Consider the following 25,565-nt stretch of genomic DNA (forward strand, 5'->3'; position numbering starts at 1 on the left):
AATGAATTAATGCCTGCTGGGAAACGCTCACTTTCTTCTGCTGAGAGATTTCATGTGAGCAAGAATAAAGGTAAGATACAGAGATTTTTAAAGCTCTGAAATTTTTTCTAAGGGTGGGATGGGTGTTAGGAGTAGTTAGGGAACATAGCCTGAGTTAGTTTAGAAAAGTTTATTTTGTGACAGGTACTTTTTAAATGTACAGTTCCTTGAGATCAGGGGTATTCAATTAAAATTGAAGGTCCAGAGGTCCAGAAGAAAGGTCCAGAAGAAAATTTCCTCAAGCAAAGATCAGAAAAAATCTCAATGACTAAAAGCTGTGTAACAGTTCATGGCAGTTGGTGCCGTGTGGATTATGATGTGAGCCGTGCCAGGGAGCGGAGTCTACGGTGCCTCTGGTTTTCACCGGAGCCCACCGCAAACCAAGATGGTCTTGCTGCGGCAGGCAGCACCCAGGTCGCTACCCCTAGCACGCACCCAGGTCGCTACCCCTAGCTCGACTCCATAGCTGGGAGGTGGTGTGGCACAGAAGGAGACTGGCAGGATGTGGCAAGATGGCAGTAGGCCAGGGCAGGAAACACAGGTGCAGGGAAGGTAAGGTAGCAAGGAACAGCTACATGGTAACAGGGACACAGAAATTTCACAATGGCACAAGGTGACCAAAGATCCAGCAGGGAACAAAGGGAGGAGCTGATATTTAAGGACAGGGTGCTGGTGTAGACACTTGATTAAATGAGCACTGGCCCTTTAAGAGTACAAGCTCTGGCACGCGTATGCCCTAGAAGGCGGGGGCACGCATGCTGGGGCTGCGAGGATACGGAGAGGCGGATGATGAGGGAGGTGAGTGACGGGCTGGCATTCGCATGCGGGTGCGTCCCGCAATGCGAATCCCAGCTCCGCCGGCAGCGGGGACATGGGCAAACAGCGCTCATGGCCGGCGTGTCTGCCCGGAGCGCAGGTGTTACAGTACCCCCCCTTTGGTCTCCCCCTCTTCTTTGGAATTCAGAGAGTTCCCCACTACATGAGAACAGGGGGTTTCTGGAATGGGCAAAGCCTGTAAAGAACTTGCAGGCTTCTGTCGTGGAGTCTTCCGTCTTCTAAGGTGACCAACTGGCAAGGAAGAATTTCCCCAATTCAAGACTTTACGTCTGAGTTTAACAGGCACAGAAGATATCACAGGGGGAACAGTGATCTTAGCAATATTTTCCCCAACAAATGATTTCAGTAGATTTCCAGTCAACTTGTGGAAAATGACGTTGAAGCCAAGGAAGACCAAGAAGAAGCTCTAAAGTGCAATGTGGTAGCACATAGAACTCAATTTTTTCCTTTTCAAATTTCCTACTTGCATGAAGAGGGCTTCCGTGCTAAATTGCACTTTTCAGTTCAGATTTTGTCCATTAACAGAAGAGATGTAGAAGGGCTTGGCAAGACGAGACACTGGAAGATGGTGTTTATGGACCTGGGAGGCACCAATGAAGTTACCAGCGGAACCGGAGTCCAAAAGAGCAGGAGCGATAAAAGATGTCTTGTCAGAGGAAAAAACCCGAACCAGGGTGGTCAAGCGAGGAGAGGTAATATTAACATCTAGGGAAGTCACTCCTACTTGTCCAAGTTAAGAGCATTCTCCCAGATGCGGAGGACTTATAGAATAGTCTTTGAGAAAGTGCTCTGGACTGGCACATTATAGGCCTAAATTCTCATTGCGTCGACAGGATTTTTCCTGCTGAGTTAAGTGAAAACGGTTCACTTCCATAGCCTCTTTGACAAGAGGCAAAGTAGACAGTAGAGGTGGATGTTGGAAAATGGGGGCCAGACGAGGTAAACGCCGTGTTCGGGCAAGTTCTTTTTCCAAAGGAAGTTCCTCCTGCCTCTTGGCAAAACGCACATCAATTCAAGTGACTAAATGGATAAGTTTGCTCATGTTAGCGGGAGAATTTCGTGCAGCGAGAGCATCCTTGATTCTAGAGGAAAGTCCTTTTTTAAAGGTAGCGCACAAGGCCTCGTCGCTCCAAGAAATTTCAGAGGCAAGAGGGCGGAACTGAACCTCGTAGTCGCCAACGGAGGAGTTCCCTTGGCAGAGGTTCAGTAGAACCGTCTCGGCACAGGAGGCTCGTGCGGGTTCTTCAAATGCATTGCGGAATTCTACAAGGAGGTTCAAGGAGACCGTCTCTCTACGATCCCAGAGTGGAGTAGCCCAGGCCAAAGCTTTTCCAGACAGCAGACTGAACACAAATGCCACTTTAGCACGCTCCATTAGGAACAGATCTGCCATGAGTTCAAGATGGATAGAACACTGTGTCACAAAGCCTCTACACAGCTTGGGATCTCCGTTATACTTTGAAGGCAAGGACAAACGAAGATTGGTCCCGGAGGAAGCTGCAGACACAGGAGGAGGCTCAGGAACAGGTGGCTGCTGCTGTAGTTTCTGCTGAGCGGCAAGGAGCTGTTGCACCATGGCTGAAAGTTGATTCAGTTGTTGTGCCTGACGGGCTAACTGCTGCGACTGCGGAGCCATGACGGTGGAAAGATCCGAGACATCTGGCAAAGGCACCCCAGCGGGATCCATGGCCCGATCTTACTGTAGGGGTCACGGCAGGTGGTGGATCCTCTGGGCCTGTGTGGAAGATGACGTGAGCCGCGCCAGGGAGCAGAGTCTAAGGTGTCGCTGGTTTTCACCGGAGCCCGCTGCAAAGCAGGACAGGGTGCAGGTGTAGACACTTGATTAAATGAGCACTGGCCCTTTAAGAGTAAGAGCTCCAGCGCACACGCGCCCTAGAATATGGAGAGGCGGAAGATGAGGGGGGTGAGTGATGGGCTATGATTCGCATGCGGGGACATGGGCAAAGAGAGCTCTCGGCCGGTGTGTCTGGCCAGAGCGCAGGCGTTACAAGCTGCACCAGATAATTAGAAACATTACATCAAAATGTAATCATTCTCAATAATTTAACAGTTAAAACAGTGTTTCACAACCAACCTTCTTTAGCTCAGGGAACACCTCACATCAGATCGCTTCATTTATTTTGCAGGGGCCTTGTTAAAAATGAAAGAAGCGATCTGATTGGTTGCTATGGGCAACTGGACAACAACTTTTCCTCTTGACAGGTTTTGATAAATCTCCCCCATAGTGTCTTCATCCCCACTGACTGTACTCTGGCGCTCAGCAGGGCTACGGTTTTCGCTTATGAGACCTGAGCTCCTTTCAGTTTTCCACCCTTTCAACTGCAGCACATTACACTGGTAACTTTTAGGCTAGGTCCAGACTACGGAATTTCCGCCTGCAATTCTGCTTTGAAATTGCAGGCGGAAATTCCGCTAGCTAAAATGTATAGTGTAGTGAATGGTTTTCCGTTCACAAATTCACACTTCAGAATTTGTGAAGCGGAATTTGTGAACAGAAAATCCGCTTAGAAATTTCCGCCTGAAGAAAGGGCTTGCTCTTTCTTCAGGTGGAAATCAGCGCAAAACACATTGCAGTCTAACTTTTGCTATTGCACTCCTTATGGTAAATAAAAAAGATTTCTAATATACTTTGGTTAAAAAAAATGAAGTTTTCTATGTTTTATTTGTGCTTAAAAAAGCTCAAGAGCACATTTTCCCCCATCTCATACACAGACTTAGGACCGAGGTCCAAACACTGAAAGTGCCACCTGGAGTGCTTAGAGGGGTGTGTCCAACCAACAGCATATGGCAGTTAAGTGTGATAGGAGCTATGATTGGATGAGGCTGGACACACCCCTCAGCACTACAGGCTGCACTTCCTGTGTTTGGACCTCGGTTCAAAGTCTGTGCATGAGATGGGGGAAAATGTGCTCTTGAGCTTTTTTAAGCACAAATAAAACATAGAAAAATTCATTTTTTTTACACAAAGTATATTAGAAATATTTTTTTATTTACCATAAGGAGTACAATAGCAAAAATTTGTTTTAATGAGAGTTACCCTTTAAATGCACCAGGACAACAGCTGGAGCCATACTGAACCTGTGCCTCTGGCTGTACATTTCCAGGGTGTCATATGAGATATATAAATATTGAGCAAAGTAACTACACACTTAGCTTTTCAACACTAATATATTCTTAAGAGGACAGCATTTCTTTAATAGTACCTGACACCTGACAGAGCTCTTTATTTTATGGCATTTATAAAATGTCTTGCTTAATGGAAGGCAGTGGGTGAACCACTAACCAGCGTCTATGAAAGATTCCAGGGCTGTATACAAATTGGGGTGTGTGAGTCTTCCCTTTATAAACCTCACATATTTTACCACATGTAATACTGTAGCTGCATTGGAATAATGACATTATATTCATGAAGCCTCCAGATATTTTATCCAATACCAATTATATTTTTTCCATTTCTTCTCAACAAATTTGCTAGAATTTTGCACTCGATGAGGCAAGAATTTTTTAGGTACTGTCCCTAAATTTCTTAACCCCTTAAGGACGCAGCCCTTTTTCACCTTAAGGACTGAGCCCTTTTTTGCAATTCTGACCACCGTCGCTTTACGAATTAATAACGCGAAAACGCTTTTACAGAATATTCTGACTCTGAGATTGTTTTTTCGTGACATATTCTACTTTATTTTGGTGGTAAATTTTCAGCGTTACTTGCATACTTTTTGGGTGAAAAATCACCAAATTTCATGAACATTTAGAAAATGTTGCATTTTTCTAACTTTGGAGCTCTCTGCTTGTAAGGAAAATGGATATTCCAAATAAATTTTATTTTTCTTCACAAATACAATATGTCCACTTTATGTTGGCATCATAAAATGGACATGTTTTTGCTTTTTGAAAAAATTAGAGGGCTTCAAAGTAGAGCAGCAATTTTCAAAAAATTCATGAAAATTGCTAAATCTGAAGGGACAGATGTTACAGAACTACATCTCCCAGCATGCCTGGGCAGTCCAGGCATGCTGAGAGTTGTAGTTTGGCAACATCTGGAGGGCTACCGTTTGGGCACCACTGTAACAGTGGTCTCCAAACTGTGACCCTCCAGACGTTGCCAAACTACAACTCCCAGCATGCCCAGACAGCCTTTGGCTGTCTGGGCATGCTGGGAGTTGCAGTTTGGCCATCCTAGTGGTTGCCACAGTAAAGATCAATTTACTTTCACTTTCAATTCCACCCCCCCCCCACTGTAGTTTCCCCACCTGACCTAGGGTCCAGCAGTCTCCAGCGACGATCGGGGATCTCCAGGCATCTTCTCCTGCAGGTACCGACCTCCATCTTCTTCCCACGATCCCCTCGACATCCAGGGGAGGGCAGAACGGGGGGTTGCCATGGCAACCCACTGTCCTGCTCTGCCATTGGTAAGAATCAGTTCTGACCAATGGCAGGGGATAGGAGGAGATCGCAGCTCTGCGTCCTCACTCCTAGCCCTCAAGATGATCGGGGCTGTCCCTGACAGCTCCGATCATCGCTATTTTCCGGGTGATCGGGTCACCAGAGACCCGATCAGCCCGGAATAGCGGAAAATCGCATGTCTGAATTGACATGCGATTTTCTGCGATCGCCGACATGGGGGGGGGGGGGGGGTTTCAAGACCCCCCTGGGCGATGTGCCGGGGTGCCTGCTGAATGATTTCAGCAGGCATCCCGATCCGGTCCCCAACCGGCTAGCGGCGGGGACCGGAATTCCCACGGGTGTATGCATACGCCCCACGTCCTTAAGGACTCGGGATGCAGGGCGTATGCATACGCCCGGTGTCCTGAACAGGTTAAAGGACTAGTGCAGTGGAAGAAAACTTATCCCCTATCCAAAGGATTGAGGATAAGTTATAGATTGCTGGGGGTCCGACCACTGGGACTCCCGTGATCTCCTTAATGGGGCCCTGGCAGTCTGCTAAAAGGGGGCGTGCCGACCCCACACGGAGTGGCGGCCAACACGCCCATTCCATGTATGCTATAGAGATACATGGAGGGGGCTTGTCAGCTGCGGCTTCCTGCTGGGTCGGAACGGCTGCTTCTAGCAGATTGCCGGAGCCCTGCTCAGGAGATCGCAGGGGGTCCCAGCAGTGAGATCTCCCGCGATCTATTACTTATGCCCTATCCTTTCGATCGGGGATAAGATATCTTTCACTGCACTACTCCTTTAAGAGACATAGATGTTTGGTTTGTACTATGATGAAAGGCACAACAAATATGCCGAAAGCATACATATCAAAGAGGTAGACAATGCAGCTGCTATTGTGCCATTGGAAATAGGGGGCCAAGCCTTGATTGGTCAAATCTACATTAGCTATTGGATGGTGAAAACGTGTGCAAGACATCTCCAGAAGAACTGCATTGTTAGCAATTAAAAGGGTAGGGAATTGGCCAAATGCTCATAGAGATGGCATGGTCAGGGAGCAGGGGACCTCTCTTCTCTAAATATACCACAGTTATAAACTTCTGTAAAAAAAGATACTTTTAATTCAGAGCAGAATTCAGAATCTAGCATTGTCAGCAATTCTTTTCTGTAATCACGGACCACAACAATTAATTGGAGGAATTGCTATTTTTATTTATTTTTTTTACAAAAAAACAAAGTGCTCATCCCAGAAATCCCTGTGTAGACCATTATTTATGGTGGTTATGCCAAAAAACTATTTTAAAGAGTGTTCCATGATTACAATATCGCTGGCTGATCCTTAGGATAGGCGATCAGTAGGAGTTGGGGTGGCGGCATCCCGGGAATCATGCTACTACTCTGTACTTTGGCTAGTAATATTGATTGTGATTGTAGTTCTTCTGCCCTATGTGGTCAGATTGTACTTTTTCGGCTGCTGCACACTGAACCTTTACGTGTTCTCTGTTTTAGGGACTTAATTTAGTGGCTGTATTTTTTATATTATTCTTCTAATTACCATTACATCTATTTTTGTACCAGTCTCTTGTGTATTTTGTTGCTGTTTATGCATTTGCCTTGCACTTTATGGAGTTACCCTGGTGATGCCGCCCTTTTTTTTGGGTCCAGTGACATCACAGTACAAAGATGATGTGCCCAGTTATGTTGCAAACAGAAATGATGTTCCCAGTGATGTCACAGTAAATAAAGGGCACCCAGTGATGTCGCACACTAGGCCAAGGAAAATTGCACAAGGAGATATAAGGAGCACAGAAGTACATGTTTATTTATTTATTTATTTTTTTATTGCCACAGCAAATGTTGTGCCAAAGCTAGGAGTGGATCCAGCAGGAAGGAGAAGAATAAGTGCTTCCTTTATAATTCTCATTCCTTTAAAATACTACAACACACACAAAAAAACAAAACAAAAACAAAAAAAACTGTGATAACAGCCTAATACAATGGTCCCTCAACTTACAATGGCCTCGGGTTACAATATTTTCCACATATAATGGTCTTTTCTGGACCATTGTAACTTGAAACCAGACTCAACATACAATGTACAGACAGTCCAGATCTGTGAAACATGTCAATGACTGGAAGAACTGACCAATCAGAATGGACATTTCACTGGTAAAACACCTATATAACTGGCTGTCTGGCAGCGCCTCCCTACAGTACAGTGAGGTACTACATGTTCAATACTATTCTTTACCTGTGCCAGGGTTAGCTGCTCCTTTGGACACCAGGTGAGGACGGATCCATTTGACTTTTTTTAGTTACTGGGGGAGATTCATCAAAACTTGTACAGAGAAAAAGTAAACCAGTTGTCCATAGCAACCAATCAGATCGCTGCTTTCATTTTTTTTAATAGCCTTTGAAAAACGAAAGAAGCAATCTGATTGGTTGATATGGGCAACTGTTCAACTTTCCTCTGCCTTGGTCTTGATGAATCTCCCCCAGTGTGTGTTCTGTACAGGACCCTGAAAAAGCTCCTGTCCTCTACATAGACAGTGATTACAGCTCCTAGCAGATATTTCTTACTTTTATATGTAAGGACTTGCTTTATCTATATTAGTTATCTACTTATTTTTCTTTAAAGGAGATGTCCGGTGCTCACTTTTCTTATTGTATCCGTTCCAGCTTGCAAAAAAAAAGAAAATAAGCTTTCTCTTGCCTGCCTACGCTCCCCCGGTGCTCCAGTATAGGCGTTCGGTCCCCGGGCTGTATTCTTCTTACTTCCTGTTAGCCCGGCACGTCCCACGGAGCTTCAGCCTATCACCAGCCGAGGCGGGACATTGCTGCGGCCGGTGATAGGCTGAAGCTCCGTGTGACGTGCCGGGCTAACAGGAAGTAAGAAGAATACAGCCCGGGGACCGAACACCTGTACTGAAGCACCGGGGGAGCCTAGGCAGGTAAAAGAAAATGTGTTTTCTTTTATTTTTCAGCCCGGAACGGATAAAATAAGAAAAGTGAGCACCGGACATCTCCTTTAATCCTCACTCTTTCCTATTTTTGGATGACATTTTGGGGCTTCAGAACCAATTACCAGGTTTCCATAGAATTATGGTTTCAACATAACTTGAGGGACCACTGTACCGTGCTTTTCCTTGGTGTGTTAGTGACGTGCATGCTCTCATAATCTATAGTCACCAGGACATGGATACAAAAAAGAGGAGAATATAAGTATTTTCTTTTTAACCCCTTAAATGGGCACTGTCAGATACAAAAACTTTTGATATGTTGTAAAGCATGTATAACCAAAAGGTTTTGCAATTGCTTTCATTAGAACATTTTCAGTATTTCCTATTGAAAAAGACAGTCAAACAACTGTCAGCTCGTGTCCCGCTACTGTCAGTGAGGACAAGCTGGGAGTTGTAGTGTTGCTAATGCTAAGGGAGTTGTGAGCAGACAGCATACTGAGGGAGGGGGCGGAGACCTGCACAGTGAGGCCACGCCCCTTCCCTCTGAGAGGAATTCAGACTAGTGAGCTAAATTAAAAGTGTAATAAAAAATAAATAAAGGTGCTAGACACATAAAATTTTAATTTTTTGTTTGATCTGACGGGTACGCTTTAAGGACAATGGATGTATATTTACATCCTTTGCCCACTCCGGTTATATGATGAAGCACGCTCAGGAGCTGAGCGCACTTCGTACCCGGTGGGTCCCGGTTAATGAAGGACATTGCCTATTGGGCTGGTGTCCGGTATTAACCCTTTAGACGCCACGATCAAAGTTGATCGCAGCATCCAAAACAGGAGAAGAGTCATCCCGGATAGCTCAGCGGGCTGTTCGGGACCGCCACTGTGAAATCACGACATCCATAACAGCTGAGAGGATGGTGGAAGGGTACTTAACTGCCTCCTCGCCCTCCGATCTGTGCCTGAGTGGTCCAGTCAGCCTAGGCAAGCTGCAGCAGTCGAGCACTGATCGAGCAATGCTATGCTATGTAAGGATTGCGTGTAATAGTCTTCTATGGAGACTAAAAAGTAGTGTAAAAAAGTTAAAAAAAGTAAAAAAGGTAATAAAAAAAATAATAAATGTGATTTAACCCCTTCCCTAATAAAAGTTTGAATCGCCCCCCTTTTCCAATAAAAAAATATGTAAATAAAAATAAACATATGTGGTATCACCGCATGCTTAAATCCAAACTATCAAAAGATAATGTTAATTAAACTGCACGGTCAATGGCGTGTATGTAAAGAAATTTCAAAATCCAAAATTGCGTATTTTCGGTCACTTTATATACCCTAAAAAAAATTATAAAAAGCAATCAAAATGTCCCATCAAAACTAAAATGGTACCAATAAAAACTACAGATTACAGCACAAAAAAATTTGCCCTCACACAGCCCTGTATACGGAAAAATAAAAAAAGTTATAGAGGTCAGAATAGGAAATTTAGAAACATGCAAATTTTCATACAAAAAGTCATATTTTTTTTTTTTTAAAGAAATAAAACCTATATAAGTTTGTTATAATTTTAATCATATGATGTCATTTTTACCGAAAAGTGCACTGTGTAGAATCGGAAGCCCCCAAAAGTTACAAAATTACATTTTTGTTTCAATTTCCAATTTTGCCCTACAAAGTTAATTTTTTTTTGTTTTGTCATAGAGTTTGTGGTGAAATGAGTAATGTCATTACAAAGTACAATTTGTGGCACAAAAAAAAAAACAAGCCCTCATATTGGTCTGTAGGTGGAAAATTGAAAGCGTTATGATTTTTAGAAGGCGAGGTGGAAAATACAAAAGTGCAAAAATGAAAAAAAAACTGTGGTCCTTAAAGGGGTACTCCCGTGGAAAACTTTTTTTTTTAAATTAACTGGTGCCAGAAAGTTAAACAGATTTGTAAATTACTTCTATTAAAAAATCTTAATCCTTCCAGTACTTATTAGCTGCTGAATGCTACAGAGGAAATGGTTTTCTTTTTGGAACACAGAACTCTCTGCTGACATCCTGACCACAGTGCTCTCTGCTGACATCTCTGTCCATTTTACGAACTTTCCAGAGCAGCATATGTTTGCTATGCGGATTTTCTCCTACTCCGGACAGTTCTAAAAATGGACAGAGATGTCAGCAGACAGCACTGTGGTCATGAGAGAGCTCTATGTTCCAAAAAGAGAACCCTTTCCTCTGTAGTATTCAGCAGCTATCTGCGGCGATACCGGGCTGATCGGGTCTCTGGGACCCGACCGCCCGGTAATTTCGCATGATCCCGGCTGTCACAGACAGCCAGGACCATGCTAAAGCATAGGAGCGAGGTGGCAAGCCGGCCACCTCCTCCTATTCCCTGCGATCTGTCGGTTAGTTAACCGACCAATCGCAGGAGGGGGGGCGGTTACTTCCTCCCGCCCTGCCCGGCCCCTTGAAGTCCGGAGAGGACGGGAGGAAGACCGGAGGACGCGGCGGGGGACGGGGGAGTGCTGGGGACCGGCCCCGGTACTTACCTCGTCCCTGAAGACCCGGATCCCGGCGGGGAAGATGGCGGCGGCGGCGACAGGTGAGTAGATCTTCAGCCGCGGTCGGGCCCTTTACAGCAATGCACGTCGCCGTAAAGCGACATGCATTGCTGTATTGGGACCCTATATACTACAACTCCCAGCATGCCCAGACAGCCCTTGGCTGACCACTGGAGCCTTTGGAGACCACTGTGCCCTTCCAGATGTTGCAAAACTACACATCCTCAGCATGCCCTTACTGTCCAGGCATGCTGGGAGTTGTAGTGCTGTAACATCTGGCCCTTCAGATGTTGCAGAACTACAACTCCCAGCATGCCTGGACAGTTTTGGCATACTGGGAGTTGTAGTTTTGCAACATCTGGAAGGGCACAGATTGGGAACCACTGTAGTAGTGGTCTGCAAACTGTAGTCCTCCAGATGTTGCAAACTACAACTCCAAGCATGCTGGGAGTTGTAGTTCGGCAACATCTGGCTCTAAAGATGTTGCCGAACTACTACTCCCAGCATGCCTGAGAATGTTTGGGAGTTGTGGTTTTGCAACAACAGGAGGCACACTGGTTGGGAAACATTGTCTGTTTCCTAACTCAGTGTTTCCCAACCCGTGTGCCTCCAGCTGTTGCAAAACTATAACTACCAGCATGCACTGATAGACTGTGCATGCTGGGAGTTGTAGTTTTGCAACAGCTGGAGGTCCCCCCCTTGTGAATGTACAGGGTACATTCACATGGGCAGGGGGCTTACAGTGAGTATCAGGCTGCAAGTTTGCGATACAGCAAATTTTGCGCGGCAGCTCAAACTCGCAGTGGGAAAATCGCTGTAACCCCCCCTGCCCGTGTGACTGTACCCTAAAAACACTACACTACACTAACACAAAATAAAATAAAATACATATACACACACCCCTACACAGCCCCCCTCCCCTCCCCAATAAAAATGAAAAACGTCTGGTACGCCACTGTTTTCAAAATGGAGCCTCCAGCTGTTGCAAAACAACAACTCCCAGTATTACCGGACAGCCGTTGACTGTCCAAGCATGCTGGGAGTTTTGCAACAGCTGGAGGCACCCTGTTTGGGAATCACTGGCGTAGAATACCCCTATGTCCACCCCAATGCAAATCCCTAATTCAGGCCTCAAATGCGCATGGCGCTCTCACTTCGGAGCCCTGTCGTATTTCAAGGCAACAGTTTAGGGTCACATACGGGGTATCGCCGTACTTGGGAGAAATTGCCTTACAAATTTTGGGGGGCTTTTTCTCCTTTCACCCCTTATGAAAAGGTGAAATTGGGGTCTACACCAGCATGTTAGTGTAAAAAAAAAATTTTTTTTACACTAACATGCTGGTGTTGCCCTATACTTTTCATTTTGACAAGAGGTAAAAGGGAAAAAAGGCCCCCAAAATTTGTAATGCAACTTCTCCCGACTACGGAGATACCCCATATGTAGGCGTAAAGGGCTCCTCAAGGGGTCTAGTTTCCAAAATGGTATGGCATGTGGGTATTTTTTGTTGTCCTGGCACCATAGGGGCTTCCTAAATGCGACATGCCCCCGAGCAAAATTTGCTCTCAAAAAGCCAAATATGACTCCTTCTCTTCTGAGCATTGTAGTTCGCCCATAGTGCACTTCATGTCAACTTATGGGGTACCTCCATACTCAGAAGAGATGGGGTTACAAATTTTGGGGGCTATTTTCTGCTATTAACCCTTGCAAAATTGTGAAATTTGGGGGGAAGCACACATTTTATTGAAATTTTTTAAATTTTTTTTTACATATGCAAAAGTCGTGAAACACCTGTGGGGTATTAAGGCTCACTTTATTCCTTGTTACGTTCCTCAAGGGGTCTAGTTTCCAAAATGGTATGCCATGTGGGTATTTTTTGCTGTCCTGGCACCATAGGGGCTTCCTATATGGGACATGCCCCCCCAAAACCATTTCAGAAAAACGTACGCTCCAAAATCCCCTTGTTGCTCCTTCCCTTCTGAGCCCTCTACTGCGCCCGCCGAACACTTTACATAGACATATGAGGTATGTGCTTAGTTGAGAGAAATTGGGCTACAAATAGAAGTATACATTTTCTCCTTTTACCCCTTGTAAAAATTCAAAAATTGGGTCTACAAGAACATGCGAGTGTAAAAAATGGAAATTGTGAATTTTCTCCTTCACTTTGCTGCTATTCCTGTGAAACACCTAAAGGGTTAAAATGCTGACTGAATGTCATTTTGAATATTTTGGGGGGTGCAGTTTTTATAATGGGGTCATTTGTGGGGTATTTCTAAGATGAAGACCCTTCAAATCCACTTCAAACCTGAACTGGTCCCTGAAAAATTGTGATTTTGGAAAATTTGTGAAAAATTGGAAAATTGCTGCTGAACTTTGAAGCCCTCTGATGTCTTCCAAAAGTAAAAACTCGTCAATTTTATGATGCAAATATAAATTAGATATATTGTATATGTGAATAAAATAAAATAATATTTGGAATATCCATTTTCATTACAAGCAGAGAGCTTCAAAGTTAGAAAAATGCTAAATTTTCAAATTTTTCATCACATTTTGGGATTTTTCACCAAGAAAGGATGCAAGTTACCAAAAAATGTTACCACTAAGTTAAAGTAGAATATGTCACGAAAAAACAATCTCAGAATCAGAATGATAACTAAAAGCATTCCAGAGTTATTAATGTTTAAAGTGACAGTGGTCAGATGTGCAAAAAATGGCCGAGTCCGAAGGTGTAAAATGGCTGGGTCCTTAAGGGGTTAAGGGGTTAAGTATCCTTCCTCATTCCTGGTGTTGATAAAAATAAATGCACCTCAAACTGCTTGAAAGACATGCATGAGTGAACCCAGGCAGAAGCTTTTCAGAGGAGTTTTTGTTTCTATCATTTTAGATATTATGTGCATATGTCTGTTATTATACAATAATACAAATAATAATAATATTCTTGATACAATGTTTAATGATGGATTCCATGTGAAATGTAAGCAATTAGCTTCATGCTGAAATACTGACATTCCCTGCCAGAAAGCTGTCCTGGCGCAATAAAATATTACCCTGCTGAGGAATGGGATACATTAGCCACACAAAATACTTACCGCAGTAAAAACACAGAGTTCAGTAGTCTCTGGAGATGTGTTATAAGCTGACCCTATCTCTTTGTAACTTAAATGTTTTTGTACAGTGATACAATAGGAATAACATTGTATTTAGAACGGAAGCTGAATAATTCATTGCAGTGCATCACAGTGCCATCATTTTGACAGACGTGGCAAAGTTGAGTTCATCACAACTCACAACCCAAAATAACACGAGGATAGGGAAGCCAGGACTGCTGTTTAGTAAATGGGCTTTTCATGCAGGTAAAAGGGGTAGAGGATAATATGATCTCTATGTGAAGTTTTATCCTCAGGTAACATGGTTACTGGTTCCCTATAATATAGGACTGGGGCATAGGGAAGCAGTTGACAAGAGACTTTATTAAAGGGGTACTCCAGCCCTAAGACATCTTATCCCCTATCCAAAGGATAGGGGATAAGATGTCTGACTGTGGGGGTCCCGCTGCTGGGGAACCCCGCAATCTTGCATTCGCATCCACCTCTTTGAGCTGCATGCCGCGCTACCAGCTCACAAACTGCCGGGTGCCGACCACGGTGCCGGAGTATCGGGACCCCCGTATCAGGACCCCCGTGGTCAGACATCTTATCCCCTATTTATTGGATAGGGGATAAGATGTCTTAGGGCCGGAGTTACCCTTTAAACTCATCTGCTTAGATGCCTGCACCAGAAGGCGCGCCTGCGCCAGAATTTTTCTGTCTGCGCCAGAATTTGTGCCAGAATTAAAACAAAAAAAACCCGACCAACTCCATTTTACTGAGGAAACCCAGAAAAGGGGTTTGGCGTCAGGAAAAGGGGCCGTGGTTGCTAAAAAGGGGCGTGGCCCCAACATAAAAAAAAAATCACAACATATTTACTAAGGTTTCCACAGAAAATGTGGTGGATTTGAGCTGAGGAAAACCAGACAGATCAGAACAGGTATAAAAAACATAACGTAGGGAAAAGTGCAAAACGTAGGGATACCTTAGTAAATAATGTGGAAGAATACTTGTAGGGAATTGAAAACCACAAAGAAAACTCTACTCCAATCTGGGCCATAGACAGATACCCTAAGGGCTCATTCACATGGGCGGAACTTATTGCGAGATTGCATTGTGTTTACCGCGTTGAATTTGACTAGGAGCAGGCTCTTTGCGACAGATTTTCACAAATCTGCAGTGGAGAGCCCGCCCCCATTCAAACTTGTAGAGGGAAACGTGCCATGTCATCCCATTTATATTGACTGATCATTGTAGTAACTATGATTTTCCACCAATGATAAATAATAAGGCTGGGTTCACATTTGTCTGATGATCCAGCACTGTCCATAATGTAAATTAATGGTAATGCCGGATGCCACAAGCTAGATATTTTGCATCTGATGTCTCATCTGTTGCCCCATAGGCTGAACTGGCCATAGCACTGGACCTACAGACCATCCGGCAGATTTGCCATCTGTTGTGGATTTGCCAGATCAAAAAACCCTTCATGTAGTGGTTTTTGATGAGGTGTCTGTTGGCTGGATATCAGGTGGATGGGACTGAGATATACTCAATTGGTAAATTTTCCAAAAAAGACTGACCACCACTGGGGCCAAAACTGATACAAGAATGCGTGAGCTGTCATCAAGCCTTTCCATTCTTTTTCTAATGAAAAGTTCAAAACCGGAAAACAAAACATTGCAGGAGATATTTTCCTACCTGACTTCTGGACCAGTTGGGCATTTCAACTGACATGGTGGATACCAGGAATGGCCCCAATGACAACAATGGGATCAGTTCTGGCATCAGTTTCCCTGTGGCCCTTTTCTACTTATGCTGGAGGGAAACTTTGCTAGATCACAGGATATATGGGAACAAATCCTAAATTAATTCTAGCATGTTAAAAATAAAGATTGCCAGAAGTGTCTCAGTCCCATGGTACTGAACATTGTATATATACAGGAATCTAATTTAGTCTTAAGCAGCCTCTTAGTATCTGAATGCAAGCAAGGCCATATGGAGATGGCAAAGATGAGTGCATGGAACTTCGAGGGCTGCGCAAGAAGTCCCTGCTTGTCTAGCTAAACATACTCTTCAGGACTAGGAAGAGGGATCGGTAGAGAAGCAGGTACCTAGTTCCCCTTTAGGGGAGGGGGTGTTATTTACACAGAACAAACATGAAAAAGCAGGATGAATAGGAAAGGTGTAGCCTGAATGATTGTCCACCAGATAACATCATGATGAACTTTGAGAACTCAGGTTAAATTCTGAAAAACTCTGCCTTGGGCGCCAAGTGAGCTTGTTCTGCCCCAGCTCTGCATACCATATTATTTTTTCCCTTAAAAAATAAGACCTCCATAATATAGCGTTATGGGACATGTAATAAAGTATTGTATACAGAATCATAATGCCACCATAAAAATCCAATGGACAGGGAGATGTGAGATAAACCCATAGCAGACTATAGGTCAGTGGTCTCCAAATTGCGGCTCTACAGATGTTACAAAACTACAACATCTGGATTTCCATAGTTTGGAGACCACTGCTTTAGGTGCTGGAAGAGTCCCCACACTTGTTTTTTTCCAGGACTTGACCCCTGCTCAACGCCAAAGATTGTATATTGTAGATTAGGTAGATAATATTATACTTCCATGTCATAATAAGAACAAATTCATAACAATTATTTATTCTATTAGAAGTCTAGCAGGTAATAGATAACAATAGACAACAGAAGTTCTGAAATGTAATGACTGATTTATGTCAGTAATACTTACCTCTTCCCTATGGTAGAGTTGACATTCTATTTTGTGGGTGATTGTATTCCATGGCATGTAAAGGAGCTGTAACAATAGTTTTACTTAAAGGAGATGTATCATGCATACAAACATCCAGCGTTTTAGGGGATAAGTTTTAGATTGCAGGGGTCTGACAGCTGGGACCCCCCCCAATCTTCTGTACTGGGCCCCAGCTCTCTCTGGGAATGGGCGGTGTTACCCCCCCCCCCCCCATATATCTCTATGGGAGAGCAGTTCAGCTATCTCCAGCTCTCCCATAGAGATATATGGAGGGGGCATGTTGACCGTCAACAAACTCCACTCCCGGGGAGAGCTGGGGTCCTGTACAGAAGAGTGCCGGGGGGATCTCATCAGTTGGACCCCCGTGATTTAAAACGTATCCACTATCTTCTGGATAGGGGATAAGTTTTTGTGCATCATAATTCTCCTTTAAGCATAATTGCTACAGTTGTAATTAGAAAACATGAATAATACCTTCCAAGAAACAGTGCCTAACATGTTCACAGGTTGTGTGTGGTATTACAGCCTAATCCCATTCACTTTAGTGTAGCTAAGCTGCCATACCAGATACAACCCATAACCATATGTGGCGCTGTTTGGCGAAGGTAGCACTCATGTTTTTCTAATCCTATACAACCCATATAATGTGAGATGGTCAATGTTTGTGTCATCAGACAGGCCCTATCAATGTGTGTGGCCAGGGATGATTTAGGTTGTCAGCTATGGTCTCCTGTTTTGACAGATGTAAAGTTGGAGTTTATATGAATTAAATAAGTTATGTTATGTCTGAGCTAAACAATCCTGAGCATTCAGAGCAGCTCAGGGAGACATCTGCCATCACCAGACACCGATGTGACCCTATAAAAAATAATATGATCCGATTTGTGATCAGTTTCCCTGATGAAGGAGGAAAAATAAAGGGCTGGAAGTATGTCAGATGTTTTTTTTTTTAATAAAGAAAATGCCTATATCATATTTACACCTGTATTCCGCCATAATAAATCATCATAATAACTGGTACGTTGGATCTTTGAAAAATATCACATAAACCCAACCTTACACATACTGCTGTTTAGTCACATGCACTACAAACATAACAAAAACACATATGTATCTATATACACATACATTATATCCATACACAATTATACATCCTTAAACATCTTGAATTGTTTGTTATGTTCCATTCTTGAACATTTTTGCAGTGGTAAAGGAAGTCACTGTCATTAGGGAATATCTTTGCCATGAAGGGGTGGACTTGGCCTGCAACAATATTTATGTAGATGCTGTATGTCAAAGTTGGGGGGGAGTTGGGTGTAGGGAGTGTAGCTGTGCGGTTACTAAAGGGTGCTTGTTAACCCTTGCTATTCGTGATGCCAGGGTGCGGGCACCTCTTTAATGCCTTTCCTACCGCCACCCTTCCCAAGAGCGATAGGGAGGTATAGAATAATTGAATGTCCACAATAGTGTTGAGCGGCATAGGCCATATTCGAATTCGCGAATATTCGCGAATATATGGACGAATATTCGTCATATATTCGCGAATATTCGTTATATTCTCGTTTTATTTTCGCGTATGCGAAAATACGCGTATACGAAAATTAACATGTGTGAAAATTTGCATATGCTCATTTTCGCATATGCGAATTTTCGCACGCCAGTCTCACACAGTAGTATTACAGCCTTCTTTACACCACACAAGCTGGAAGCAGAGAGGGATGATCACTGTGATGTGTACTGTGAAGAAAAAAAAAACAAAAAACGAATATTCGTAATTACGAATATATAGCGCTATATTCGCGAAATTCGCGAATTCGCGAATATGCGATATTCGCGAATAATATTCGAATTGCGAATATTCGCGAGCAACACTAGTCCACAACCAGAGAGTTTGCTGAAAACAGTTGGAACTTTATTGAAGATTTTATGCAAGCTTCATAACAGGAACAGTCTCTATACATGCAAATTCTCTTGGAAATTGACAAAGGTTGGAACCTTAAGCAATTTTGAGTCCTTAGACTGCTGTTCCACTGGATATAGGGGATTTATTTGCGGTCCAGTAGTCATGCTAGCTTTAGCGGGGATTAGTTTAGAACTCACGGTTTAGGTTATGCTGAGGCCGGCAGGTTTTCTGGCCTAGCGTGTCTTTGAAAGTTGCGCAGATCCATCCTGCTAGTCCGGCATCCATGAGAGCAGCAACCCAAGAGAGCGATAATTGGCTACAGCTCCCTTATATGGGCAGGGGCTGGACTAGAGCTGATTGGTCCAATACTGCTGTCAATCACCTTCACACAGAATTATGGGTAGCATGTGACCCAAGAACCTCCAAAGGTCCTCTAACATACCATAGAGGATTTAACATGGTCACATGACCGAAGGTCCTGCGACGCTAACAAGGTGAGTATATTATACATTATATTAAATATACATTATTATTAAATATGTACATATATAAACATCATGAAATTAGAGTGGAAGAGAGGCGACTAGGGGATGTCCCACCTGAGGGACCCTACCTGAGCGTAGTTACTCTGACTTTGGGGACCACCATATTAGGTACGGTATGCAATACGGTACCAGGACACCACAGTTAAATAAAATGTAATTCATTAGATCAGGCCGTCTTCTTCTATTGTCACATGCCCATTGCAAATGTTTATGGTGGTGCACAGGGATCTGCATGGGCACTTTGACCAATTGGCAGCTATGAAACCCCATACAGAGCAAGCTTTGTGTTCGGACACCATCCTATCACGTATAGCAGTGTTTCCCAACCAGGGTGCCTCCAGCTGTTGCAAAAGTACAACTCCCAGCATGCCCGGACAGCCGTAGGCTGTCCGGGCATGCTGGGAGTGGTAGTTTTGCAACAGCTAGAGGCACCCTGGTTGGGAAACACTGACATATAGTATTAAAGGGATACTCCACTGGAAATTTTTTTTTTTTTAATCAACTGCTGCCAGAAAGTTAAATAGATTTGTAAATGACTTCTATTAAAAAATCTTAACCCTTCAAGTACTTATCAGCTGCTGTACGATCCACAGGAAGTTCTTTTCTTTTTGAATTTCCTTTTCTGTCTGACCACAGTGATTTCTGCTGACACCTCCGTCCATGTGAGGAACTGTCCAGAGTACAAGCAAATCCCCATAGCAAGCCTATGCTGCTCTGGACGGTTCCCGACATGGACAGAGGTGGCAGCAGAGAGCACTGTGGTCAGACAGAAAGGAAATTAAAAAAGAAAATAACTTCTTGTGGAGCATATAGCAGCTGATAAGTACCGGAAGGATTAAGATTTTGTTAATAGAAGTAATTTACAAATCTGTTAAACTTTCTGGCACCAGTTGATTTATAAAAATATGTTTTATAGTGGAGTACCCCTTTAAACTTTAAAGCAATTTCCTTGAACCACCTTTAGTAAGTACTTATCATTGAGTGCCAGGAAAACCCTACAAGACCTGTGGTTTTGGAAATGTTCTGATCCAGTGATCTACCTATCACAGTTTTGCCTTTGTAAAAGTTGCTCAGAGGGCATTTCCCTGCTTCCAGGATTCAGTGTTTAGTCACTTCATTTGTCAGTAGTTTTAACACTACGTGTATACCTACATACTGTACAGGAAAGCCTTAGATACATAATATTTAACCAATACATGTTTACTACAAATATAGGAAAAGATTACATACATATCCTAAAACAATCTAACAATCTTATACAGACATACACAACACATCCTTGTAGGGGGATGCAGTGCACAAGCTACCAGTGAAGGTGCCATAAAATCCCAAACAATACCAGACACAGTCCCAGGCAACATCCTCTAGTACTAATATACACTAAAGGGAACACTAAGATAACACATCCTAGATCTAGATGATGGAGTCACACTCAAAATCAAAGCGGAAAACCACACTACAGGCTGATCCAACTTTGATTTAATGTCCTTAAAACAAGTCAAAATGAGGCTCAGTAGTGTGTGTGACCTCCACGTGCCCGTATATGACCTCCCTAGAATGCCTGGGCATGCTCCTGATGAGGTGGCGGATGGTCTCCTGAGGGATGTCCTCCCAGACCTGGACTAAAGCACCCGCCAACTCCTGGACAGTCTGTGGTACAACGTGGCATTGGTGGATGGAGCGAGACATGATGTCCCAGATGTGCTCAACCGGATTCAGTTCTGGGGAACGGGCGGGCCAGTCCATAGCATCAATGCTGCACACTCCAGCCATATGAGGTCTAGCATTGTCTTGCATTGGAGGAACCTAGGGCCAACCGCACCAGCATATGGTCTCACAAGGGGTCTGAGGATCTCATCTCAGTACCTGATGGCAGTCAGGCTACCTCTGGCAAGCACATGGTGGGCTGTGCGGCCCCCCAAAGAAATGCCACCCTACACCATTACTGACCCACCACCAAACCGGTCATGCTGGAGGATGTTGCAGGCAGCAGAACAATCTCCACAGCGTCTCCGGACTCGGTCACGTCTGTCATATGTGCTCAGTGTGAACCTGCTTTCATCTGTGAAGAGCTAGTGGCAAATTTGCCAATCTTGGTGTTCTCTGGTAAATGCCAAAAGTCCTGCATGTTTTAAGCTGTAAGCACAACCCGCACCTGTGGATGTCGGGCCCTCATACCACCCTCATGGAGTCTGTTTCTGACCGTTAATTGGACACATGCACATTTGTGGTCTGCTGGAGGTCATTTTGCAAGGTTCTGGCAGTGCTCCTCCTGCACCTCCTTGCACAAAGGCAGAGGTTGTTGCCCTCCTATGGCCTCCTCCACATCTCCTAATGTACTGGCCTGTCTTCTGGTAGCGCCTCCATGCTCTGGACACAACACTGAAAGACACAGCAAACATTCTTGCCACAGCTTTCAATGATGTGTCATCTTGGATGAGCTGCACTACCTGAGCCACTTGTGTGGGTTGTAGACTCCGTCTCATGCTACCACTAGAGTGAAAGCACCGCCAGCATTCAAAAGTGACCAAAACATCAGCCAGGAAGCATAGGAACTGAGAAGTGTTCTGTGGTCACCACCTGCTGAACCACTCCTTTATTGGGGGTGTCTTGCTAATTGCCCATAATTTCCACCTGTTGTCTGTTCCATTTGCACAACAGCATGTGAAATTGATTGTCAATCAGTGTTGCTTCCTGAGTGGACAGTGTGATTTCACAGAAGTGTGATTGACTTGAAGTTACATTGTGTTCCCTTTATTTTTTTGAGCAGTGTAGGAAAGTACAGGTATATATATATATGTCTGCAGCTTCAATCCTCCAGTGTAGTGTGTGATATCAGCAGAGGGAAGATACATCATCCAGCACATAAGTGATTTAATATGCAGGGTCAGGCACTGAGTATAATGACATAGGGGAAGTTCGTGTCTCCAGTGCATTGTAATCACATTGTTTTATTGTTCTCTATAAAGCCTAAGATCCAGAGATCCCTAACTGCACTCCAGTGTCCTCCTCCCACAGCCCAATGCATTTTACCTTACAGGGAGCCTTAGAATTACCAGGGGAGAGTAGAAGAGCCATTAGCATCCTGAACCCTACACCACATCCATTAGCTGCAGTCACTGCTAAAAGGGAGATGGGAGCAAAGCATTTAACCACAGCAATAATCATCATCATCATCCTATAAAATATAGTTCCTTGAAAGCAGGAACACACATTGCACTTTGTACACCCAGCTCAACCCATAGTGTGTGCTGCATCCACTGAGCACTTGCTGATGCCTGGGACTTCTTATAAAATGCATCTGCCTGCAAATAATGAAATAGAATGAATAATGTAAAATGGAAGATCGACCTCTGATACGTTTCATAGAGTTTTTAAGATATTGATCTGCAGAGAAATTCTCCAGAACTCCAGTGTTATCAGGGATCTTTATCACAAGCTGAGGGGCTGTCAAGGAGAGCAGGGAGGTTACCTTCTATAGGGCTGGAGCTCCCTGGTAATGGGGGGCAGGAGGATGTCACAGGAGACCTGCAGAAGAGAGCTGGGGGTCTGATGGTGAGAGGGGGCATAGACTGAAGAGAAGATCGACAGACTTGATGAAGAGGGGAACTACAGATCTGTTGCAGAAGGGAACTCTGAAAGGATCAGCTCTTACATGAGATGCTATAGACGTCTGGTCACTGCAGCCCTTACATTTGGAAAGTTTAAAAGTCCAGCCAGTGCACCCCCAGCTGTGAGCTCCACCTGGACCCCAGGCATTCATGGCTTCTGATTGGATGACAGGCAGCTTGTGCCCACCTCTCCACACAGGGCAATATTTACTTCCTCAGCAATGAGACCAGATCAGAAGACAAGATCAGGTGAAGCACCAAGTGCTCAGTGAGGTCACCTCCACCAAAGGACTTACAAGTGCTCCATAAAGGACTAAAATGAGTTCATACTTGGATTATACTGGGGATGTTTTAGCTTTCTCACCCAAGTTCTGCCGCAGTGACCAGAGAAATGCTCCTTTACAATCTTACCCTGGACCCAGCTCTGACAACCAGTACATGGGGAACTTACCACTTGGTGTCCACCCAACCTCTACTCACCAGCCTCCACATCAGGCTCCAGCACTTTATGCTCCATGCAGCCTGGATGTTCCCTATGAAACAGCTGCACCCGCAGATTATAGCTATCTACCAGTCAGCTCTGAATATGACTATACCTATGGATCTAGCCATCCAATGGAGGACACAGGAGGTCACATCCAGTACACCAGCTCTGTCTATCCAGGAAATGGACCTTTCCTTCTCAATGGGCAGCTGACTTACAAACCACTGGCAGAAGACAATCAGATGGTTCCACGTAAGGAACAACTAGACATATATTCAGGAAACTTTAAGAATTTATCTCCTTCTCCTGGTTCTTATCCCAAACCAAACTCTCCAGTATCTGAGACCCAGACAGCGCTGAACACATTTGATTGGATGAGAGTCAAACGAAATGCTCCAAAGAAAAGTAAGTCTGACTGTATAACTATTTCTCCCATATATAATTATCTGTCTATTATCTATCTATCTATCTAGACAGAAAAAATATCTCTGCACAGCACCATTAGGCTAAGTTACCTCTTGGTTTTTTTTTCTGGCATTTTTTGGGAAAACTACCACTGCAGTTTTTGAGCCAAAGCCAGAAATATATTCAAAAGGAATAGGACATATAAAGGAAGGACTTATACTTCTCCTCCCTTAGGCTAAGTTTCCACTTGTTTTTTTTTCTGGCAGTTTTTTTTGGAAAAAATACCACTGCAGTTTTTGAGCCAAAGCCAGAAGTGTATTCAAAAGGAATAGGACATATAAAGGAAGGACTTATACTTCTCCTCCCTTATGGATCCACTTCTGACTTTAGCTCAAAAACTGCTGTGGTAGTTTTCCAAAAACTGCCAGAAAAAAAAAAACAAGTGGAAACTTAGCCTTATGGATTCCCTTCTGACTTTGGCTCAAAACTTAGCCTTAGTGGCATGAAAAAAAAAAAAAAAAATTTTTGATTTATTACATAAAAGGTGTCATTACAAGCAGCAGTAATGACACCTTTTATGGAATAAATCAAATTTTTTTTGCCACTAATAGTGCTGTGGAGCGATATTTTTTCTGTCTGAAGAAAGATCCCCTCACCAGGGTTCCAGAATCTGCATTATTATTATTTATTATTATTATTTATTATTTTTATTATTTTTTATTACTTATTACCTTATTACTTTTTGCTAATGGTTTTGATGTGCTGGTCTTCTACTACTTCTATCTATCTATCTATCTATCTATCTATCTATCTATTCCAAGGAAGATGCAGTGACACTCAAATGGTGAAAAAAGTGGATTATTTATTCATCTTGAATGTGCAAAAGATTCCTTTTGCACATTCAAGATGAATAAATAATCCACTTTTTTCACCATTTGAGTGCCACTGCATCTTCCTTGGAATACTTGTGAAGGATCCTGAACCGGGACCCTAGCTAGTAGGCACCTATCCATACACTCAGGAGTGCTGCTTTCTTCTTTTGAGTATCTATCTATCTATCTATCTATCTAGAGATGAGCGAATTTACAGTAAATTTGATTCGTCACGAACTTCTCGGCTCGGCAGTTGATGACTTATCCTGCATTAATTAGTTCAGCTTTAAGGTGCTCCGGTGGGCTGGAAAAGGTGGATACAGTCCTAGGAAAGAGTCTCCTAGGACTGGATCCACCTTTTCCAGCCCACGGGAGCACCTGAAAGCTGAACTCATATATGCAGGAAAAGTCATCAACTGCCGAGCCGAGAAGTTCGTACCGAATCGAATTTACTGTAAGTTCGCTCATCTCTATATCTATCCATTCCGCTATCCCTACGCTAATAACTGCCTAATAGCACATACAAAAGTTGTTACAATTCAGTTTACTGTAATGAAACAGCTGTTTGATTTAATAACAAAATAAACCTAAAATATTTGTTTCCTTGTCTATCCCTACATCTAAAACAAAATTGTAACCATTTGTACCGTTGGATTTGCAGCAATGCCTTCAGAGTGTGGAGTCGCCAGTCCTCCCAGCACAATGAGGACAAATTTCACCACCAAACAACTAACAGAACTGGAGAAAGAATTCCATTTCAACAAGTATCTTACCAGAGCCAGGCGCATAGAAATTGCAGACTCTCTTCAACTGAATGACACTCAGGTCAAGATCTGGTTCCAGAACCGGAGGATGAAACAGAAAAAAAGAGAAAGGGAAGGGGTTCTGCCAAGCCCCCCATCCTCAGGACCTTCTTCTAATGTCTGTGCAGATCTTAAGCAGACATCCTTACATAAGACAGAACCCCATTCGCCTTCCAGTGATGTCTCATCTTAGAGGAACCTTCCACTGCTCATGGCTATATCAGGACTGTTCAGTGGAGACTTTGCACTATCCAGTGACTTTTACTATATAAATGGCATTTAAGACATAGCTGTACA

At 43.6% G+C, this 25,565-nt stretch overlaps 1 protein-coding gene across 4 annotated transcripts; it reads left to right on the top strand.

Annotated features, from left to right (window-relative positions):
• HOXD1 (homeobox D1) lies at positions 1 to 25,565 on the top strand. Of its 4 annotated transcripts, none has more exons than XM_056533206.1 (3): positions 1 to 70; positions 22,134 to 23,593; positions 25,127 to 25,565. In XM_056533206.1, the coding sequence occupies exons 2-3, from the start codon at positions 23,023 to 23,025 to the stop codon at positions 25,459 to 25,461; spliced, it is 906 nt and encodes a 301-aa protein (XP_056389181.1). In that variant the 5' UTR covers positions 1 to 70; positions 22,134 to 23,022; the 3' UTR covers positions 25,462 to 25,565. The 4 variants fall into 4 exon arrangements, with proteins under 4 accessions (XP_056389181.1, XP_056389184.1, XP_056389182.1 ...); XM_056533209.1 differs by lacking the exon at positions 1 to 70 and adding an exon at positions 548 to 591; XM_056533207.1 differs by lacking the exon at positions 1 to 70 and adding an exon at positions 7,765 to 7,874.

Source organism: Hyla sarda, chromosome 8 (assembly GCF_029499605.1).
Source record: "Hyla sarda isolate aHylSar1 chromosome 8, aHylSar1.hap1, whole genome shotgun sequence".
NCBI classification, from domain to species: domain Eukaryota; kingdom Metazoa; phylum Chordata; class Amphibia; order Anura; family Hylidae; genus Hyla; species Hyla sarda.